General features: G+C 53.0%; 1 protein-coding gene and 1 non-coding gene across 5 annotated transcripts; both read left to right on the top strand.

Moving 5' to 3' along the window:
* Window positions 1–1635: 1635 nt before the first annotated feature.
* ANHX (anomalous homeobox) lies at window positions 1636–22532 on the top strand. 4 transcript variants are annotated; one of them, XM_055096471.2, is made up of 10 exons: window positions 1636–4988; window positions 6388–6658; window positions 9122–9249; window positions 12837–12960; window positions 13636–13852; window positions 14330–14450; window positions 14949–15241; window positions 19417–19591; window positions 21476–21560; window positions 21873–22532. In XM_055096471.2, the coding sequence occupies exons 2-10, from the start codon at window positions 6410–6412 to the stop codon at window positions 21957–21959; spliced, it is 1479 nt and encodes a 492-aa protein (XP_054952446.1). In that variant the 5' UTR covers window positions 1636–4988; window positions 6388–6409; the 3' UTR covers window positions 21960–22532. The 4 variants fall into 4 exon arrangements, with proteins under 4 accessions (XP_054952446.1, XP_034790855.1, XP_054952448.1 ...); XM_034934964.3 differs by having other exon boundaries at window positions 4357–4988; window positions 19444–19591; XM_055096473.1 differs by lacking the exon at window positions 1636–4988 and adding an exon at window positions 5008–5054 and having other exon boundaries at window positions 19444–19591.
* Window positions 2387–2490, top strand: LOC112436754 (U6 spliceosomal RNA). Its single transcript, XR_003025455.1, has one exon. It is a non-coding gene; the product is annotated as a U6 spliceosomal RNA (small nuclear RNA).
* Window positions 22533–22869: the final 337 nt, after the last annotated feature.

The raw sequence follows: 22869 nt of genomic DNA, 5'->3' as shown, positions 1-22869 counted from the left end.
CACCCCAGAGTCATGGGAGCATTTGATGACCTGGCACATATGCTCCAAAAATATTTATGAACTCTCCAACCCCACTTCCCATCCCGTACCTGACTTACGAGGGAAATAAGCAACTATTGCTTCTATGGAGCTTCAGGTAAAGGAAAACTCAGTAATATACACTGTCTTATCCAAAAGTTTGATATTCTGTTAATCATAGATTCTTTGACATATATTTTGGTTTTTTAAAAATACTACATTGCAATATTATTTATCTTGATTACTGAGTTTTTTGATACTTCACTTGCTTTCATCCTATTCTCAGCCTTAGTTGGGAGAAAAATCATCTTGGACACCTGGGTGGTGCTTATAGATCCAGAATCCAGTGGGTGTCACGTTCCCCACCTGCTGGGTCATTTCGCTGAGGGGTGAGATTACAACTCGGATGATTGGAGCAGCCTGTCCCGGGGAAGGCCTCAACCATGACCCAGAGGAAGGAACTGCAGGGCTGTAGCCAGCCCCTTCTGAGCTTGTGAAATAACAGCCTCTGGCCCTCTGAGCAGGGCAGTCACACCAAAGAAGGGGTCATTCCTAATCCTCTCTGGGTCATATGTTGGGGGGTGCTTTAAATGGATGATCCTGTTTTCCTGCTCTCTGGCCCTGTCCACATCTGGTTTTTAAGGGCTCAAACTCCAAGAAGAAAGGAAGGGCTGATGAATCACTCTCCGAAGCCCTAGGCTCCCTCTGTCCTTCTAACAAATTCTACCCAGGACACCAGACACGCCCTCTCTTTTCCTGCCCGCGTATCTCCCTTGGTGTTCCCCAGAAGACTGGCTCTCTATAACTCTGTGAGCCTACGTAAGGGGCCCGAATGACAGATCCCCAACAGCTATGAGCCCCCTAATAGGCACACAGACGTTGGACAGGTCTCCTAAGAGGTACTCATCCCAGGGCCATCCAGCGGCTTCAAGATGCGGATACGGCAGGGCTCCCTCAGGAGAGCACCAGTGATAGTGGGTGTTCCCAGGATGGAAGACAGCAGCTCAGGATGGAACAGAGGTTCTTACGAGGCTGATCTAAATCATCTTCCAGCCTTCTGTGTTTCAGCTAATTACGATGGAAGAAATGCAAGAATTCCCAGGAAATCTGTTTAAAAGACACATAATGATAGAAAACTTACCAGATTTTGCATGTGCTAAAGATAGTGTATATAGAAAGCAAAATAATGACAAAAAGAGCACTTACTGAATATTGACTCTAATTATCTCAGTCCCACCAAGGAAGAGGCCCTATTGTTATCCCCATTATGCCAAAGAGGAGAAAAGGTACAGAGAGGGTCAGTAACTTGCTCAAGTTCACACAGCTATTAAGTAACTGAACTGACAGTCTACCCGAGGAAGCATGGGTCCAGGAAGGAAGAGAAAATCTACAAATAGTGGGTAAGTATGCCTTAGAATGTGTCATGTGTTACTGACTGCATTTCACATTAAAGAGCATGGAGGGAAAGGGGAGACAGCCTATATTTACAATAGGCATTGGTAACTCAAATTTCGATACTGCCCTTTATTAAAAGTAATGCTTAAAAAGGGTTCGTTGGCCAGGCGTGGTGGCTCACACCTGTAATCCCAGCACTTTGGGAGGCCAAGGTAGGTGGATCACGAGGTCAGGAGATTGAGACCATCCTGGCTAACACGGTGAAACCCCGTCTCTACTAAAAATACAAAAAATTAGCCGGGTGTGGTGGCTGGCACCTGTAGTCCCAGCTACTTGGGAGGCTGAGGCAGGAGAATGGCATGAACCCAGGAGGCGGAGCTTGCAGTGAGCCGAGATCATGCCACTGCACTCCAGCCAAGGCGACAGAGCACAACTCTGTCCCAAATAAATAAATAAATAAATAATTTTTTAAAAAAAGGGGGTTCGTTCTCGGCCGGGCACAGTGGCTCACACCTATAATCCCAGCACTTTGGGAGGCCAAGGCAGGCAGATCACGTGAGTTCGGGAGTTCGAGACCAGCCTAACAAACATAGTAAAACCCTGTCTCTACTAAAAATACAAAATTAGCTGGGCATGGTGGTGCATGCCTGTAATCCCAGATACTCGGGAGGCTGAGGCAGGAGAATCACGTGAACCCAGGAGGCGGAGGTTGCAGTGAGCCCAGATCGTGCCATTGCACTTCAGCCTGGGCAACAAGAGCGAAAACTCCATCTCAAAAAAAAAAAAGTTAGGGGGAGGTTTGTCCTCACTTAGAACACTTGCAATTTAAACACTGAAGTGCTGAAGTTAAGAATGTAGACTTTTTTGGCTAGTCAAGTGAAGCAGTGGGAGTAGGGAAAGAAATCCATACGTGGTTGTGATCAGTTAGTTGTAAACACCACTGCACTTGAACTATCCAAGGATGTGGACTTTTGTGCTCACTTTGGCAGCACATGTACTGAAAGTGGAATGACACAGAGGTGAGCATGGGCCCCGTGCAAGGATGACACACAAATTCATGAAGCTCCATATTGTTTTAAAAAAGAAGGTAGAGGCCGGGCGCAGTGGCTCATGCCTGTAATCCCACCACTTTGAGAAGCCGAGGTGGGTGGATCACTTGAGGTCAGGAGTTCTAAACCAGCCTGGCCAACAAGGTGAAACCCTGTCTCTACTAAAAATACAAAAATTAGCCAGGCGTGGTGCTACGTGCCTGTAATCCCAGCTACTCAGGAGGCTGAGGCAGGAGAATCACTTAAACCTGGGAGGCAGAGGTTGCAGTGAGCCGAGATCGCGCCACTGCACTCCAGCCTGGGTGACAGAGCCAGACTCCATCTCAAAAAAATAATAAAATAAATAAAAAAGAAGGTAGACTTTCGAGTCTGACAATTAAGAGAGGCCAGCCTGGGCAACACAGCAAGGTCACGTGCCTAAAAAAATAAAATTACATTAAAAATGTGCTTAATTCATTTAAATCTAACAGTGTAGATATTTCGACATTTTAGGCCCCATTGTTTTACATTCGTTAGTGCTTAATGGGTAGCGAGCAATCTTTAGCCCACATGGCAAGAGGTAAAGGGAGGACTATCGCTCTACTCTGTTCTGTATCTCAGACAGCTGCAGTCTGTTCTCCACCCCCAACAGGGGGCTCCAGTCCCAAAATCTCCACAACCCTGTTGTCCTGTTCTTTCCACTTCTTAAAAAGAAATTTAAAAATAGAAAACCACAAAATTATTTTATAAAAATTAGAAAATGTGGATAAGTGGCCAGGCTCGGTGGCTCACACCTGTAATCCCAGCACTTTGGGAGGCCAAGGTGGGCAGATCACAAGGTCAGGAGATCAAGACCATCCTGGTTAACATTGTGAAACCCCGTCTCTACTAAAAATACAAAAAAATTAGCCGGGCGTGGTGGCGGGCGCCTGTAGTCCCAGCTACTCGGGAGGCTGAGGCAGGAGAATGGCGTGAACCCGGGAGGCGGAGCTTGCAGTGAGCCGAGATCGCGCCACCGCACTCCAGCCTGGGCGACAGAGCGAGACTCCATCTCAAAAAAAAAAAGAAAAGAAAAGAAAATGTGGATAAGCAAAAAGAAGAAAATTAAAATGCCTACAAAAGATACTGAAACAAAGTGGTAATTGAATCACCCCAGACCCACCACGGTTTAGGATGTGGCATGCATCATTTTATCTCTGCTTTCCATGTGGGCTCCTACCTCTGTCTTAGAACCCAGCCTTCTGCTGTACAATGTATCGCGATCATCAGCTGGGCCCAAGCGACCTCAGCATCACTACTAATAACCTGCCAGGAACCCATCCCCTGTCTGAACCGTGGTTTATTTCTCAAATCTTCCACCAGAGGCTTGGGCTGTTTTCACATCTTCACTGGAAAAACACTGAAATGTTTATCCTGCGTCTTATGCGTGTATTGACTTTTTTCCTTCCAATTAGACCTTGACTACCTTTGAAAACCAACTCAAGGCCGGGCACGGTGGCGCGCACCTGTGGTTTGGGAGGCTGAGGCAGGAGGATCACTTGACCCCAAGAGGTTGAGGCTGGAGTGAGCTCTGATTGCGCCGCCGCACTCCAGCCTGGGCCACAGAGCGAGACCCTGCCTCTAAACAAACAATTCAAGGTCTCCGGGTAACTTCCGAACTCACTGTATAAAACACCAAAAAAAAAAAAAAAAAAAAAAAAACCACAAACCCACAAAAAAACTACAAACTCCACAAGGGCAGAGGCTGGACTGCACCCGTGCCATGACTTAGGGTGTTCAGTCATTTCCCAGCCACCTTTTGACCAGGTCTGCGAGGACCCCACTCCCGCCCCAGGATCGCCCCGTGGTGCCCGGAACGCCGGTGGTCACGGAGGTCAGCCGTGGTCAGGCTGCCCTAGGCTTCCCCTGAGGGAGCCACCCGCAGGGCCCACCTGGGTGGAGCCCCCCCCCGAGGCTGAGGTCGGAACTCTGCTTGGACCCAGGCGCGTCCCCTGGGGGTCTGCGTTCCAGAGGCGCCCTCCTCCCCCGCGCTAGGAAAGCGCTGCGCCCCACTGAGCCGCGACCCCAGTTTGACTCAGCTGCGCCTGCGCCGGCGCCAGAGCCAGGGCGGGCGGCGCGGGGTCAGCCGTGGGTCACGACTCCCTCGGCTCCGCTGCAGGGCGGGGGTCGCGGCGCCCTCCCCCACCAACCCCGCACCCCGCGCCCCGCAGAGCCTGCTCCTTCCGGCGCTCGCCGACGCAAAGCTCCAGGCCTTTCTGACCCCGCACTGCACACCCCAGAAACCCCAGGTCGTCCGGGACTCCTCGGACCCGCAGATGCCACGGACACCAGATCCCCCACGGACCCCTCAGCTCCCCCGGACTCCGCGGTCGCATCGGGGGCTGAGGGGCTCCGGCCCCCGGGACGCCTTGTGGGCGGGGCCTCGCGGGGATTGGCTGCGGCCTGGATACTTTGTAGCACCCGCACCTTCTGTGCTGCCCAGCGCCTCCTCGCCAGCCCCGGGTGCGCGCCAAGCACGTGCGCCAGCGCTGAAGCGGGTCCCGGAGGGTGAGGGGCGCGCGGGGGCAGGGGGGTCCTGGAATGTGAGGGGCGCGGGGACGGGGGTCCCAGAGGGTGAGGGGCGCGCAGGCGGGGGGGGGTCCGGGAGGGTGAGGGGGGGGGTCCCGGAGGGTGAGGGGCGCTAGGGCAGGAGTCCCTGAGGGTAAGGGGGGCCCCGGAGGGTGAGGGGTGCGGGGGCCGGGGTGGGGCTGAGGGTGGAGCCTCCCAGGCTGGAGCCCCAGGCAGGAATTTCGGCCTCCGCAGGGAGCAGCGTGCCAGAAAGGTAGGGGGGCTGGGGGCCATGGGCGGGGGTCCCGCCACAGTCAGGAAGCCAAGCAGAGCCACCTCCCGCGACCCTTCCCCTCCATTCAGCTGGAGCTGGATGCCCCTCAGGGCACCGGGCGGACAGGCCAAGGTACCCCACAGGAACCTTTTTCCTTCCTGAAGTGGCAGGAACCCCGCCCCTCCCAGAGCCGGTGGGGGTCGGCGTTGCAGGAAACCCAGGCCTGGGAGCCTCCTCTGCCCTCCTCCAAGGCCCCTGCAGCCTCTGTTCCCCCAAGGGACCCCAGGTCCAGGGCCTCCTGCCCACTGTGGCAGCTGGAAACTCAGAGCCCCGAGTCAGGACCCGGGTGAGATGGCGCTAGAGCCCGGGAAGGGGTGGAGTAGACGAGGTCGCGTCCCCTTGGCGGGCGCACGGGAGATGATGCAGGCAGAAAGAACCCCTCGCCAGGGAGCGCGCAGCCTACCTGGTTCTTCGCGGCTGTGAGGATTTACAAACCTTTTGGAAAGCAGTTTGGCAACACCTACTACCCTGCCCCCACTTCTGTGAATAAAAGTGTATTCCGCAGAAGTAAGATCGATTGGGGAAGGTTTTCTGTTGGGAAAAGCAGTCACGGGCAGCTGCCTGAATGTCCTTAGGTGAGGCACCGTTAGCACAAGTAAAGGTTCCTCCTGTGTGGATGCAGGACCAAGCGTGTGATTGCAAAGTGTGTCTTTGACACTGTTTGGATTAAGTATTGGCGTGAGCAGTTTCTGCTGTTAAAACAAGTGCATGTATGTGGGTTCAGATGAAAGGCCTTGGCATCCACTGGTGACCCCTGCACACAAGGTCCCTACCCTACTGAGCCCAGAGCAGTGGAGGAGCTGTTGCAGACAGTACCCAGCCCAGTGCTTGGTGCACAGCCGTGTTCGTTAAGGACTAAAGTATTTGGGGGATTAGAAGGAAATTCTAGAGGGTGTCTGCTATGGTGCTGCCCTCTCTCGGGATGTGTGAGGTCTTATTCCTACTCTACAAGTGTCCACGGCACAAGAGCCGTGCATCACCTGCTTTGCAGAGTGGGTTGGGCGATTGACTGACAGAAAGGACGTGGTCAGTGGTGGCCATTCTTGTGACTGTTTGTGTTGGCAGAGTGGCCACGACCCAGCACAGGATGCAGAGCTTCCTGACTCTGCTGAAGGAGCATGAGGACACCTGTGCACCCCCGGCAGAGCTGGTGACCCTTGCGGGCAGACTGTGCCGGGACTTCCAGGATGACCTTGCCCAACTGCAGCCTTTGGTCACAGCCATTCTGGACAGCCAGCTCCGCCTGCACCTCCTGGACAACGCAGATGTGGCCCTGGCGTGCGCCCGTGTCCTGGACCAGCAGGAGCAGCAGCAGGCGGCTTGCCGGCTCCTGGAGGTAGGCCTGGGCTACAGGGGTGGGGTACAGAGAGAGGTAGCAACTTCTTTAGGCAGCCTCCACCCATCCCCGGCACTGCAGCAGTACCCAGGAGTTAGTAGGAACCCACTGGCCAGAGGCCCACCCCCAGGCCTTGGAAAAACCTGGGAGGCAGGTTTTATGTAACCTTAGTCCGCTCTCACATTACTAAGCTCTAACTAGTTTGGTAATCTGAGTTACAACTACTCATTTGGCAAATCCCTATTGAGTGGTGATCTGTGACAGGCAAGATGCCAATAAAGTGAGTGAATAAAATGCAGTCCTGGCTTTGGAGAGCCAGCATCTTAGCAAGGCATTCAGACAGACCCCTTCTCATTCCCCGGCCGCAAGTCTGCAATGGAGAACTCTGAAAACCAAAAGTATCTCTCACTCACCTGCTGGTACCTTCAACCTCAACGCATTAGGCACTGAACCTGACCTGTGCTGATCTGAAGCTATTCATAGTGTTTATCGTTCCAACTAATGTGACCACTGTACGTTTTGCTGCCTAAATAAGAGTGTGCTTGATGACAGGATGCTGCCCCAGGTCGTGCTGAGTGCTGCATGTCGTGTGCTGGATGCCTGCGTTACTTGCTGAAATCTGAAAAATTCTGAATCGCAGAAAACGTGGCCCAAAGCGTTTCCAAAAAGGAATTTGAATGCCTATTTTTCCTTTCTTTGACCCTGTAAAACAGTCCATACATAATTCATTGTGAGTTTACCTTCAAGATACTCGGTTCCTTCCAACCCCTCACCAAGCTAGTGTGGTGTCCTCCTGCCCCCTCCACCTGTTCACACAGCAGCCAGAGGGAGTTTTTACAATGCAAATGGTATCACAGTGTGCCCCTGAGCAGTGGCTCCCAGATCCGGGGCCTGAGCCTGCTGCTGTCCTCTCACCTCTGACTCCTCCCAGCCTCCTCTGCAGTGGCCACACCAGTCTCCTTGCCGTTCCAACTCCCGAGATGTTTCCCTGTCCCAAGGCCTTTGCAGGTGTCTTTCCTCTGTTAGAGGATGGCGCCTGGCTCTCCGTGTGGCCAGTGCCTTCCTACCCTTCTGGTTTCTACTTTAAATGTCAGCCCAGGGAGGTGGTGCCTCCTTCACTCTCCAGTATTGCCCCCCCGTTACCCCTTTTCTGTCCCTGCCTCTGTTTGTAACTAGAAGGTTGTTTGTCAATCTGCCTCCCTTACTACACTGAAGGTCCATGAGGCAGGGCCACCACAGCCTTTCTCACTGCAAGATTGGCTGACACACAGCATGACACCTAGAACCTAGCAGGGCTCCAGGTCTTTCAAATCTGTCAAAATAAATGAAGTAAACAAACGAGAGAGTGCAGAGTTAGAGTTGTAATGACTGCCGTGAAGGCAACCACTGGCATCAGTGATGAAAACCCCCTGCAGAGGAATTAGAAGCTCAGTCAGGGTGACCCACAGGTACGTCTGAGGAGGTGACTTGTGGCTGAGACCTGGGAGGCATGAAGGGACCACCACATCAAGAACGGGCGGCAACCCCAGCCTGTGCAGGGTGTTCCTGCCCCCACGTCAGGGCAGGGGGAAGTTCCCATGCAGGTTCCCTGAAGGCCGCATGCTGAGAGGAGAGTGGGGCACAGAGCCGTCGGCTCTGAGGGGTCACTGCCGAGCAAGACTGGGCCTCTCTGATGCCTCAGAGAGAAAGCTGAATGATTCTCAGCACCTCCCTCTCCAGGATGGTCCAGGCAGCATCGTAGTTAAAGGCCAGTGTGGGGCCACAGGGATCACTCCTGTGGCAGATGATTGGAATTAAGGAAATGGCGGGAGCCACACAGGAATCACGGGAGACCAGCACCAGGCATCCTCCGTCATCAGCAAAGTCCAGTTAAGTGGATGGGTGTACTGGCCACAGACAGGGACCCCTTCATCCCCCTCACCTTAGATTGTGCCGAGTACCTGAGGGACCAGCACTGCTGCTGGGAGACAAAGGTCTTTCATGTAAGACTTGAATCAGACATCAGGCCCTCAAATCGCCCCATGTGGTTATAACCACTGCTCCACCTCCCCTTTGCTGTTGGCCAAAAGAGAGTCACTGGACTTCCCCTTGCCACATGTGCCTTACCTTTGAGGTACAGCTGAGAGCTGTGCTCATCTTGTGTTTTGGGGAGGGTTGAAGGTTTAAAGGCAGGGGCCCATTCAAGACTGATGTGAGTGCATCTGCCCAAGGTCTATGAGGTGACCTGGCAGGCCTAGGGTCACACCGCTGAGCCTGCTAGGAATGGAGCGGGGGCCATCTGACTCATGCCTGCATTGTGTGGCCACACTGGCACTTTGTAAAATCAGTGAATTTGAACCCAGAACCCTGCTCTTCCCATCACTGCCTTCCCCAAGGCTGAGTCGGTTTGGGATGGCAGATGCAGGTCCCAACAGTGCTCCAGGGTGGGCAGGCGGCCAGGGCTCAGTACACTCTTCTTGGCAGGGGTGCCAGGTGCCGGGAGGCAGCCAGGAGCTAGTGCAGCTCTGGAACGACATCCACTACCGTCTGGTCATGAGGAGGCTGGGCGTGGCTGCGCTCACCCCGGTGCAGAAGTTCCGCTGCAGGAAGAGGTAACCTACAAGCATTTACTTGTGCATATTTCATGGGGATCCCAAGGGATTAGATGTACCATGCAAAGCCCAGAGGGGCTGAAGCAAAGTAGAGGTGAGGAGATAGGGACAGGAAATGTCTGCCGGAGCAGTAATAGTCACAGTGTAGTCAGCATAAGATGACTTCAGTGTGTGTCACACCTGTGCTGGATGCTGGTCACTGAGCTACACTCTCCACCAGCCACTTCAGTCAGCTGATGGCTGGAAACGGATGGCTGACCACAGGGTGACTGAGGCTAAGGCCAGGAGGTGGGCATCCTCATCATCTCTGCCCAGCATCCACCCAGGGACTGGCCAGAAAGGGGGCTATTGGGCCAGGGACCGTGGAGACGGAGGGCAGGTGGGAACAGCTCAACATGTGTCCCCAGGTCATCTAATCCCCACAGTCTGGGCTCTGGGTGGCCACTGAGGGGTTGCAAGGCCTTTCAAAGAGTTAAGGGTGAGAATGTTGCCAGTGTTAGCATGAGTTACATGTCAGGTGCTCAGAATAGTGCCAGGCACATGATAGGCACTAAATAAGTGGTAGTCCTTATCATCGCCACCATTATCAGCACTAAATAAATGTTACTAGTAATTTTTATTATCACCATCATCACCACTTATGGATGAGGAAACGGAGGCACAGAAAGGGTAACCTGAGGTTCCACACGAGAGAGAGGTGCAAAGCCAGGACGCTAGCCCAGACACTGAGAAATTGGAGCCTTTAAAAAAAAATTGAGACAGGGTCTTGCTCTGTTGCCCAGACTAGCATGCAGTGGGGCGGTCACAACTCTGCAGCCTCAACTTCCCGGGCTCAAGCGATCCTCCCACCTCAGCCCCCCAGGTAGCTGTGACCACCATGCCCGGCTAATGTTTAATTTTTTGTAGAGACAGGGTCTTGCTATATTTCCCAGGCTGGTCTCAAACTCCGGGGAGCCTTATTCTTCATCTCAGGTGCTCTCCACTGGTCAGGAAAGGGCTGTAGATCTTGCTCTGAACTCCTGACAGCCCAAGTCATGAAAGATTCCTGAGCCACAGGGCCTGGTCGGTAAGAATACCGGTTGCTGAAGGAAGAAGACATGGATACCTTTTGGGCTCAGAGAATTTTCTTGCGTCAAATAGAGTGACAGAGTAAGACAAGTCGTCAGAAGCCCAGCAGTAAATCAGCTGTGGGGTCTTCAGGGGATGTGCTTGTAGCCCCCCATGGGCATGCTGACACCTGCCAGAGTGCAGTGGTGTCATCTTGTCGACATGTTTGTTAAGCACCCCCTGCCTGCTGGGTTCTGGGAGGTGCTGGGGATGAAGGCCAGGCTCTGCCTCCATGGAACTGACATTGGGATGTGGACAATAGTCAACAGACAAGAAAATAAAGTAGGTCACATAATTCAGAGAGTGAGAAGTGCTATGCAGAGAATACCTTCAGAACAGGGCTGTGCAAGGCTGGCTGCTTTACATGGGGTGGTCAGTGCAGGCTGGTCCTAGTCTTGGAGGAGAGTCTTGAGTGTGGTGATGTGTCAGCCATGTGAGCAGAAGTTTCGGGGAAGGGGCAGCACATTCAAAGACTTGGGATCAGAGAAGCTTGGTGTTCAGGGGCAGATGGGAAGTATTTTGGGGTGTATGTGTTCACAGCCCTTGAAAAATGTAAAAGCAATTCTTAGCCTGTGGCCATAGAAGCAGGTGTTGGAATGGATTCGCTCACCCTGCCTTAGAGGCTGATGAGCAGCAGGAGGACATTGAGCTGGCAGCCATGGTAGCTGCTGGATTGGGTTATGACCATGCTGATGGTCCCCGGGTGGTGTCAGGAAGGGATGGCATCTGAGTCACAGAAGATGCAGATACAGGGATCAGGAGTAGATGCTGGAGTTTCTAGGAGGTTCCAGGCATGGCCCAGGGCTGGGATCGTGGCTGGGGAAAGTGGAGAGTGTTGTGTCAGGGTAGATTTTGGAGGTGGAGCTGGGGGGTTTGCTGATGGGCTGTACACATGGCAGGAGGTAAAGAGAGGGCTAAAGTAGACTCCAGGGCTCTTGGCCTGTGTGGGAACCACCAGGAGCATGAGGGTTCCTTCACTGAGGTGCACAGGAGCTGGGGAAGAGTCTGGAGAGGGGGTATGGAGTTCTTTTGGGATTCATGATGTGTGAGACGCATTTTAGATGTCCAAGTAGGCACTGGGATGACACGCCTTCTACAGACAAGTAATATTGGTGCATATATCATCTTTTTCTTATGAAATATTCAAATCTGCTCAGCACTAGAGAGGAGCATAACCAGCTGGAACACCCCCAGTGTCCAGCTCCAGCATTGCTCAGACACGCATCCCTTTGTCATCTCTGTGACTGACACTGAAATCCTGGGAGCGCACAGAGAAAGGGGTCGTCTGTGTTCAGGGGACAGACCTCTGGGACTTTGCAGCCCAGAGGAGGATGAGGAAGATTCAGCTGAGACGTGGCCAGTGAGAGGAAGAGGAAATCCAGCAGTGCAGAGTTCAGAAGCCAGTGAGGCTGAGGAGGTGCCAGTTAAGAGGAGAGCTGAGAAATGAACTTCGGATTGTGTGAGCTGGGCAAGTGCTTTTACTGGCAAGGTGCAAGGATCCAGGTGTGTCACAGAGACAAGGAGACAGTGGCAGTGATCCAAGATCATTCTTTGAGAAGTTTAGCTGGAACTGGAGCAGACTCATGGGGTAACCACTGGAGGTGAGAAATTTACAGAGCTTAGCAGCTCATGAGAATGACTTACTAGAAGAAATACTGGTGATGGCAAGCAGGGAATTAGTTCAGGGGAGCATTCTTAGTGAGATGGGGGATGAGCAGGTGCCACGGCTGGAGCCTCCCCTCACCAGGGGCCCCACAGGCATTTGGGGAGTGCAGAAGGGCTGGCAGGTTTGCTGGGGGCACAGGTGGTGCTTCTCTTCTGAGAACATCTTGGTGAAATGAGAGCCAGATCACCCAAGGACATTAAGTCTTGGGAGGAGGTGTTGGGGGTGAGAGACGAAGGGAGAAAGCTGGCATGGCCATGCAGAGTGGCAGGGGTGTGAGTGCTGCAAGCCTCAGAGGACTCATGCAGGAATGGGGCTGATGCCTGGAAACCAGCCACGAACAGAAAGCACTGAATGGAAAAGCACACAGGGTGGCAGCCAGGTCCTGAGGACAACAGTGTGTGTGTGTGTCCAGGAGGGCCATCCACGGGAGCTCCACGGGCTGAGGACACCTGTGTGTGAGTACATTGAGGAAGGCTGTGCACGCGGCCTCCGTGGATGAGGATGTCTACGTGTGAGGATGTCCAGGAGGGCCATCCATCAGGGCTCCATGGGCTGAGATGCACCCAGGAGCACTGCAAGGGCCCACAGAGGGCTCCTCACAGTGGCCTGTAGATGTTCTGGAACAGTATTTGTCAGGGTTTGTGCATGTCTGTGGGAGAGACTCTAGTTTTCACTAACTGGAGGCAGAGAGAGGCATCCCCCAGGAGGAGGCACAGGGAAGGAAGTGTCACCTTCTGCAGAGGGCCGGGCCTGGAGAAGGGAACAGATTTGGAGGGGTCCTGTCTGTTACCACCTCCTCACTGTCCTTACCCAGGAACCCCCCGCCCCCCTCCCTCTGCCCGGAGGGGCTGAAGAGCCGGAACTTCCCCAGAGAGGTTCGTGAGAAGCTGCACAATTTCGCTGTGGGGGTGAACACCAACCCCAGCAAGGCTGAGAGGGTAAGAATAGAAGATACCCAGGACCCAGGGGGTCCCTGCCTGGTGCCTCCCTGTCCCCCAAGGGGTACCCCCACCCCAGGCTCCTCAGTGGCCTCATCCGCCAGGGTGCTGGTGGTTTCAGCCCCTCCTCTGGACAGGGACCTTGTTGATTGGCAGACTGTCCTGTCTGCCACATAAAGGGTTTCATTTTCTCACGTGGAGTCATAACATCTGTGTATGTGGCCCCACGGCTGCTCACTCAGCACCCACTGTGTGCCAGGCACCGGGACGATGGGTCGAGGCATCTGCCGGCCGACATGCTCTCCACTGCACAGTGGGTTTGTGCCAGGCACAGGCAGTGTGGTTCTGCAGGCCCTGCCCCTCCAGGGGCTTGGGGTGGCCCTGGGCATGTTGTCTGGGTGGACCTAGCAAGGGCCCCCCCTACTCAGGGGGACGTGCACATGTGGCTGTGCAGACAGCCTGACCTGGGCCTCACTGCTCAGGGGATGGGGATCAGCCCAGGGAGGTGAGGCCTGCATGTTCTGCTCATGCTCACCGCTCTCTGCTGTCCTTGGAGAGGTTAGGCTGGGCTGTCAACCCCTTTCTTGGTGTAAATGAGCTGTCTGAGCCACTTCTACACACCCCCTGTCCTCAGGGAGTGGAAGCAGGGCTAGAAGTCTTGTTGTTTGGGGGCAGGAGAACTTGGCATTGGAGACGAGCTTGACCCCTGAGCAGGTGTACAACTGGTTTGCCAATTACCGGCGCCGCCAAAGAGCCCTTCCCCAGCACATGAAGCCAGCCCAGCAGGCCACAGCTGAAGACTCTGGTGCGAGGGAGAGGGGTCCTGACCTCCTGCAGCCCTCAGGCTACCCCCGTGTTGACTCTGGGTTTGTGGACAGGCCTCAGTGGTCAGGTGAGTGGCCTGAGGGCCCCAGTCTCCTTGTGGTTGGGGAGCTGATTTCTGACAAGGGCCAGGCCTAGGTAGTCACACTGCTTACAGGGGTAGCCCTCCTCCAATCAGTAGGTTCCAGGTGTCACTCTGTGGGAGCAAGATCACAGGGTCCGAGGGTCTGAGGCTCAAGATGCCCAGGCTGGGCTGTGGCTGCCCCTATGCATTTTGAGGTCACTGTGTGGCCGGGCCAGGAGCTGGGCTGGAGAGGAGGAGTTGGTGAGTCAATTTGAGAAGTGAACCAAGCACCGGGATTTGGGGTGTCCTGGGTTGGCAATTGTGGATTGTTGGTTCACACCAAAGACAGGACAAGAAGCAAAAATATTGGGATGGCCCCATGGCAACAGCCTTTTCCAGCCAGCAGGGCTGCTCATACCTGATGGGAAGGAGGTTGGGAACCAGAGCCTCACTAAGTCTCCCCTCCCATCTCATCACTTTCAGAGGAACGTGAGGAAAAGGGGCCTCCACAGTCCCCACAGACCACCCAAGGACCATGGGAGCCACTGGCCTTAGCCCCGGACTTTCCTGCAGATGAGACAGTCTCAAAGCCACTGGATGTCAGGTACTGTCATCTCCATGGCCATGGAATCATCTCACCTATTCAGTTCCCTTTCCTCCTCAGGTGGAGACTAGGGCATGAAGTAGGCATAAGGGTGACAGGACCCCCACACTGGGATCAGGTCAGACCCCAGGGAGAGGGAAGCCACCAGCAAGGAGCCCACGTCAGGGACTGGGGTGGGGGCGGCTTCTTCTGAACCCACACGTGCTCCTGCAGCCTGACTCATCACCTGAGTTCATGTCTGTCTTGGAGAACAGGGGAACAGACTTATAAGGAAACACATGCAGCCCTGCCACCTAAAGACAAACCCAGCTGTCCCTGTGGTTTGTTTCTAGTACTTTGTCTGTTTTGCTTTTCATTGAGTTAATACCAGCCAGTATCTCTTGAGTTCCTACTGCACACCAGCACTGTTTGAGCACCGTTGTGCACCCTGTGCTCCCTCCTGCCCTGCCCTGAGGGAGGCTCTGCCCACCAAGAGACGGTGTTCTCCATGTCCCCCAGGTCTCTGCCAGGTGGCGAGATGTACCAGGAGGGGCCTGGCCATGATCCTGCCACCCTCCCCCTCTTCTGCCCTGGCCCTGGCCTCTGCCCTCTGGCTGCTGGCAATGACATGCTGGACCCCTCTCTGGCTGCCCCTGAATCTTGGCTGATGTCTCTTGCACTGGCGTCCTCCAAGGAAGTTTCCTTCCAGACTGGGCAGCTGGTCCACAGCCATGGGCTGGACTTCATGATGGGCCCTGCAGACACCGCTGTGGCTGTGTCCATTGCCACCCTTGGAGATCCCAGCCCTACAGGTGGGTCCACTTCAGACAGACCATGAGTTTCAGCACCAGACACTGTGACTACTCAGGTCCTGTTTGAGGGGATAGAAGTGTGGGTAGGGCCACACGGCTTGAACCCATGGTATTTGATTAGACCTGGAACCAATGTAGCCAGATCAAAGACTCTTCCCACAAACATCCCAGATTATTTCTCATCTGTTTTATTGTGTGTGTGTGTGTGTGTGTGTGTGTGTGTGTGTGTGTGTGTGTGTGTATGTATATCACTGAAGAGGAAGAGTTGAAAGGAAAGAGCTGCCACCCTGTGCTCTCCACTGCAGTCCACTTGATTTATCTATTAACACCAGGTGCAGCAGAGAAGGCTGAGCTCCTTAGACTCCCCGCTTGTCCACCCACCTTAGCCCGTAGTAGAGATCCCATGATTTTAGTTTCTAAGTTATCGTTGAAGCTGTAAAATCATTTAAAGAGTATGTATTTAGATGTATATTTTGCCCATCCAGTACACCAGAATCATGAGACTTCTCACTTTGTAAGGAGGAAACTGGAGCTATGAATTCACCCAAATTTCTTTCTTTCTTTTTTGTTTTTTGTTTTTTTTTTTTGAGACGGAGTCTTGCTCTGTCGCCCAGGCTGGAGTGCAGTGGCGCGATCTCGGCTCACTGCAAGCTCCTCCTCCCCGGTTCACGCCATTCTCCTGCCTCAGCCTCCCGAGTAGCTGGGACTACAGGCGCTCGCCACCATGCCTGGCTAATTTTTTTGTACTTTACTGTAGAGACGGGGTTTCACAATGTTAGCCAGGATGGTCTTGATCTCCTGACCTCGTGATCCGCCCGCCTTGGCCTCCCAAAGTGCTGGGATTACAGGCGTGAGCCACCGCGCCCGGCCTTTTTTTTTTTTTTTTGGGGGGGGATGGAGTCTTGATCTGTCACTCAGCCTACAGTGCAGTGGCACGATCTCGGCTCACTGCAACCTCTGCCTCCAAGGTTCAAGCGATTCTCCTGCTTCAGCCTCCCGAGTAGGTAGAACTACAGGCACCTGCCACCACACCCGGCTAATTTTTTGTATTTTCAGTAGAGACAGCGTTTCACCATGTTAGCCAGGCTGGTCTCAAACTCCTGAACTCAAGTGATCCACCCGCCTCAGCCTCCCAAAATGCTGGGATTACAGGCGTGAGCCACCATGCCCAGCCAAATTCACCTATATTTAATATTCTATGGGTATATACATCTTTTCTCTTCAGCTTTTTTTTCTTCTTGGGGCTTCTCCATGCCTTTCCTTTTTCTTTTTACATTGTCTGCTTTTATCACATTTTTAACATCTTCCAGCATTTGAAGCATCCCATCTGAAAACTCACTGTTGGGGGCCCTCCATTTTCCCTTTCCCCTCCAAGTGACAGCTCCCTAGGCCTGGAGTGAAGCTATTGTCCCCAGTGCTCCCATGCTGCTTCCCTGGGTTTACTCAAGGGTGTCCTGAATTTCAGGTCTGGTTCTTTCTTTATTTGACTCCCTTGTTTTGTTAGCCAGCAGCTTCAGTTGACTTTGCAAGAAAGAGTGCCTGCAAGATAAATTATCCGAGTCCTCATTTGTTCTAAAAATGTCTTTAATCTGTCTTCAAGTTTGGTTAACAATTTTACAAGGACAGAATTCTGAGTTGAAATGCTTTTCCCCCCCCCCCTCATAATTTTTTGGAGCTCTTAGATTCTTTTTTTCTTATTTTTTTGGGGGGGAATCTTAAAGTTCTGAAATTTCACACTGAGGTCCGAGGTTGAGGGTCTTTTTACTTCATCTTGCTGTTAAGACTTTAATCTTAAAGAATAAGGTCTCCTGGCCGGGTGCAGTGACTCACGCCTGTAATCCCAGCACTTTGGGAGGCCGAGGCAGGCGGATCATGAGGTCAAGAGATCAAGACCATCCTGGCCAATATGATGAAACCCCATCTGTACTAAAAAATATTTAAAAATCAGCTGGGCATGGTGGTGGTGCCTGTTGTCCCACCTAGTTGGGAGGCTGAGGCAGGAGAATCATTTGAACCCGGGAGGTGGAGGTTGCAGTGAGCTGAGATTGCGCTACTGCACTCCAGCCTGGGTGACAGAGTGAGGCTCTGTCTCAAAAAAAAAAAAAAGAATAAAGTCTCCTGTAAGCTCTGGGCATTTTTTTCTAATATCCTTTGATCGTATCTTTGATAAGTTCCTGCTTCCATGTTTTCAGCTCTCTCTTCAGAGCGCAAATGTTATTTGGATGTTGGAACTCCGGGACCAGTCTCCCAAAGAACTTACCTTTTATCTTGTATTTTTTTATTGATGTGCGTTTTGGGTATTTCTTAAATTCTGTCTTCTGATTTTTTGCTTTAACAGTTATATATCTTTTTTTTTTTTTTTTTTTGAGGCGGAGTTTTGATCTTGTTGCCCAGGCTGGAGTGCAGTGGTGCGATCTCGGCTCACTGAAATGTCCGCCTCCCAGGTTCAAGCGATTCTCCTGCCTCAGCCTCCCAAGTAGCTGGGATTACAGGCATGTTTCACCACGCTGGCTAATTTTGTATTTTTAGTTGAGATTGGATTTCACCATGTTGGTCAGGCTGGTCTCGAACTCCTGATCTCAAGTAATCCACCTGCCTCGGCCTCCCAAAGTGCTGGGATTACAGGCATGAGCCACCGCGCCCGGCCAACAGTTGTATATCTTAAGAGAATTTCAATCCTTCTTTACTGATCTCTGAACTCTTCTTCCTTCATAGATTGTTACTTTCTATGGATGCAATATCTTACACTTCTCTAAGGTTCCTAATAATAATTTTTTAAAATGTGCTTCACTGTCTGAAGTCAGGACTGTTGGGACTGTGGATTCTGGCCCTTCCTTGATGCAGGGCCAGAAAGAAGAAGGGATCTTAGGGCTCGCTCCTCAGGAGAGGGCTTGTCAGTTTGATCATACTGACCTTTCATTTTTTGCTGTCCTTTTTATTTAACTGTTGGACACTCACATTTGCCTGTCTGTACTTACTGACGAGGCTGGAGTGGGGACGGTCAATGGGTGTCTTCACATTGGGACAAGAGGAGCTGGTCTTCAGACCTGGGGCCTGCTCAAGTGAGGGGGGATGTTCTGTGGGAATCAGTGAACTCCTTTGTTCTGCCTATTGAAACCCCTGCCTTCGGGTTCCCTGCTGCTGCCTGGGTACCCGGATGCTCTCCCTCCCGAGCTCCTTGGGAATCTCAGCCCCTGCCCCACACCCCAGCTCCCTGCCAGACACCCCATCACCATGGGCTGCACTTGTGTCCTGACTGCACGACTGTGGACATTGTGCTCATGGCTTTCCCTTTCTCTTGGAAAGAGAATGCGTAATCTATTGCTGTACTATGATGGATGGAACTAGAATGTCCAAACTAGTGCTTGAACATTATTTCCTCTCTCCAGAGTGTCTGTAAGGTCTGCATGAAAGAGGAAATAGCAGAAAGCAGGCACATGGTCAGGAAGGTCCCTTCAACCTAAGAAGGCCCTGGGCAGCTGGGCACCAGGTTAGGTGGTCACTCTGCTGTACAGGAAGGAGGACCACATGAGCCTCACCCCCAGGCCGCTTGTTCCATGTCTTGAGATCAGGGCCATCTTAATGCTTGTTTTACGGCCTAGTAGACTCAGGGCAGGAAAAAACCTGCCTTTTCAGGCACAGCTCTCCTAAATGTCCACCCAGAATTGACCAAAACCACAGTAGCTTGTCTAAGAGTGAGAGATGTTCTGAGATACGCTCTGGAAAGTCAAAGGGAGGGGAAACTAGTGACAGCTTATACCTCAGTGACATCTTGGTAACCTTAGTAAGAGGTAAAAGTGGAAACCACCAAGGGCTGGTGGCCGAGCACTCCGTGAACCAGCCACAAGAGGAGACTGAGGGCTCCTGGCACATCCTTCTGCACCAGCAGGACGGAGCAAGCTGCAGACTCTGACTGGCACTGAGGGCACATGAGGTCTGCGATGACAGCAGCATTTAAAGTCAGCAGAAGCAACCGTGTCTTGGTCTCTGGAAGCCTGGAAGGCTGTTGAGATCAATGGTTGTGACAGTTCCTTCCTCAGAGAGGGAGACTGAGGCCCAGGGACCGTGAGTCTGGTTCACGTGGCGCGGGCTGGCTGGGCCGGAGGCTGCATCCGCCTCCCTGCTTTGAGGTCTTGGTTGTGTCACACGTGGGCTCTGCTCCTTTCTCCTGCCAGTGTGCCGTGGAATCTCATTACATGCAGGGTTTGCTGGCCCCCCCAGCGGCCATCCCCAGATCGTGCAGTTGGAGGAGGGTCTGGGCACAAGCAGTGGACAGACAGAGCTACGGGTGGGCAGCTTCCTGGTGACACAGCCCCCACTGCAAGCTCCTGAATTCATCCTCACCCAGAGGTAAGCCCTGAAGAGCCACAGGCCTGGACAGTCCTTTCCAAGGGCCACAAGGTAGGGTAATGCCCAGTTTATAGACTCACCATCCCAGACTGTTCAGATAAGGTCCTCTCCTTTGGATTGCTGAAAACTGTAACAGTCCCCCCAAGCCTACACCTATGAAGAAAAGGGTAGTTTTTCTCTCAGGAGAGCCCAAAACATCAGAGCAGATGTGGGCACCCCATGCATTGGACATGATCAGGGTTCACCCTTACCCCCAAATCACCCTGGACCCCAGCAGCCTTTCTTTTCCCTGAACAAACACTGTCAGTTTCTGGCAGAATCAAGATCCTGATTTTATATTCTGAATTGTAGTTTTCAAGGGACTTGGGGTCTTGAACAGCCTCCATGAGCACTTGCTGTTGTTAGTGTCAGTGCTGTAGAAACAGAAGATGACCAGGGCCTTCGGGGCCAGCCCAGCAGGTGGGATCCTGCAGAGACAGGAGGGATGGAGGAGTGTGGCAGGGTGGCCTGGGGTCCTCTGGTGGGGAGGCTATCACCCCCGCCACTCCTGTTCTAGCAGACGCCCCATCCTCTCTACACTAGCGCCACCAGGAGCAGAGCAGATCCCCAGGTTGTGGGGTCTCCCTCATCAGGGAGCTGCAACCAGGTTGACTCAAGGCTCATGCTAGTGAGGGCAGAATTACAGGGGGACATAGGAGAAAAGGCGGAGCAGCCCCTAAATCACATGGTCTGCTTGCTCAAACAGCCTGATTGTGAGAAAATGTACACCACACAGATGGACTCACTTTTCCATTCATGGCTGGGAGCTGAGACCAGGCAGAGGCTGCCATGGCCACGGTGTCCCCTTGTGTGTCTCGCCTGACCTCTCCACATGGCCATCTCGACCCCTTCTCTTGCTCCCCCAACTCCCATGCCTCCCTGCTCCGATCTGAAGGCCATGCTTCAACCTGAAAACATCAGTTCCTTCGTTAAAAGTGGCTTCATTGAGGTGTAATTGGCTGTACATGTGTAGATGGAGCACCTGAATTTTCTCAGTGTGACTTTCACATCCACACGAGGCCACCACCGTGATGAAGGTCTTCAATGTACCCTCCTCCTGCCTGGCCTCCTTCGCCTCTCCCTGGCCACCCAGGACCATGGATCTGCTTCTGTCACTAAGGATTAGCTGCATTTTATAGAATTTCATGTAAATACGGTATATTTTCGGGTCTTTGTTTTGCTGTGGTCTGGCTTCCTTCGCTCTGCATGACGACTTTGAGAGTCACCATGTTTTGGATGCATGAACAGTTCTTTCTCTCTCTGGGGAGCCACGTGCCATTGCGTGGATGTGCCACAGCTTCTTCACCCTTGTCCTGTGGATGGGGATTTGGGGGCATCACAGATAAAGCTGCTGTGAACATCCTGTATGTGTATAGTCTGCACACCTGCCTTCATTTCTCATGGTGCATGCCCAGGAGTGCCGTGACCATGTCACCTGCTAGTATGCGTTGACCTTGCTGAAGAACCACCGCCCCTTGTCCTGAGTGACTGTGCCGTGCATCCCTGCTCTCCCTCCAGCTCCCCACAATCTTGTCTCCACACCCCAGGCCTCTTCCTCCTTTGAGGTCTGTTTCCTCCACATTTCTGTTCACTGGCTCTTCCATGACCTTGCTCTGAGCCCTCTGTGCAGTTGCCCCTGTGACCCACCGGGTGACCCTGCTCTCTGTGTAACATGTTCCCCTCCTAACACCCTACATACATGACAGCCCTGCAGGAAGAGAGTCTGTTCTGATGAGTGTCAAGTACTAGAATGTCTCCTGATGAGGAAGAAAGCACAGCTGGGTGGATTTTGTCACCCAGTGTCCCCTTGAGATAGGGCCTATTCTTACACTGTCTCTTTTCCAGCCCTCCAGAGCTGGCCCCAGCCCCATCTGCCTTCCCCGGCCCTGTGTCTGCCATGGAGCTGAGCCAGGCCCTGCCCTCCAGCCAGGTGAGGCTTCCCTATGAGCACTGAAGGATTCCCTCTTTACTCCTGGATCTGCAGCTCATGGTGCTGAGGAGGGTTCAGCTAGTGCCACTGGAGTGAATACACCAGGCAAAGATAAACAAGGGGCAAAGATGATTTGTGGCTGGACATTACTGGACTGGGAGCTGGGGTGAGGGATGCTGTGGGGCAACGTTCCCTCCTGAGTCCAGACTGGTTGCGGGGGGGTCTTCGCAAGGTCAGGAGGTGCCCAGGTGGGAGGGAAGGTCTTGAGCCTGGAAAGGAAGCCTCTGTGTTTACCACTGTGTTGTCTTCCAGGTGCAGTGTTCTGATAGCCAGGCCTCTGGTGATGCCTTCTGGGGAGCCAGGATGCTCCTTGAGTTTTCAGGGAGCAGCCTGGGCTGAGCTATCCTCAGGAGCCAGACAGCACCCCAGGAGGAGCGGGTGTGGATGGTCTGCCTGGTCAACACAAGTAGTTACAGAGATTTATCCTGAATACAAAATGAAGGTCCCCAGAGTTCCCCTGGGGGCTCTGCTGAAAAGCAGAGATTCTTTCCCACTGCCATGTTTGAATAGTTTGGTTGGCAATTCCCTGTAGTAGAGAAAGCATTTGAGAAATGTTCGTGAGATCAGAAGTCAAAGGTGGGTCTGTCCCACTCACGCAGCACTCGATCAGTCAGGCTCCGGGGCACTCGTGCAGAGAAGGCCATTCTAGAGAGGGGAGTGTTCTGCTGCTGGCTGCCTTGCCGTCTGCCCGTGCACACGGCCAGACTTTTCCACCAAGTTAACTGAGTGAGGTATGAGGAGTGTTCTGAGATTTCTGTGTGTAGGGGCTTCTCCCTTGAGTACTGGGAGGCAAACCTGTCTGCGAATGGCCTAGGCAGGGCAGAGTAGGGTGGATTTTCCCTCCAGATTGTAATTCACTGTGTCTATGACACAAATGTTGTAGTCAATTAAAGTTTAATGTTTTGAACTCCCCCTTGTATTCACTTAACCATGTATCCTGGGCATCTGTCCATGTCAAAGTACAGAGATGAACATCAGCCTTTCCACCCGGGGCCAGTGTTTCATGATGTGGGTATACATTAATCATGCAGCAGTGCCCGACAGATGGATATCTGGACGGTTTCCAGTGTGTCTGTTTTATATGCAGCATTAGGGTGGGCAACCCTGTCCTCTGCCCTTTGCCCTTCACCTGGCTATTATTAGGATAAATTCCTGGAAGCTGAATTTCTGGGTCGATTATGGTAGCCCTAGGTGTGGACTGTGGATTTTGGAGTGTCTGTGACCTTGTGCTCACCTGGCCACGTGCCCA

Source organism: Pan paniscus, chromosome 10 (genome assembly GCF_029289425.2).
Source record: "Pan paniscus chromosome 10, NHGRI_mPanPan1-v2.0_pri, whole genome shotgun sequence".
Taxonomy (NCBI): Eukaryota; Metazoa; Chordata; class Mammalia; order Primates; family Hominidae; genus Pan; species Pan paniscus.
This window is presented reverse-complemented; position numbering and strand designations above follow the sequence as displayed.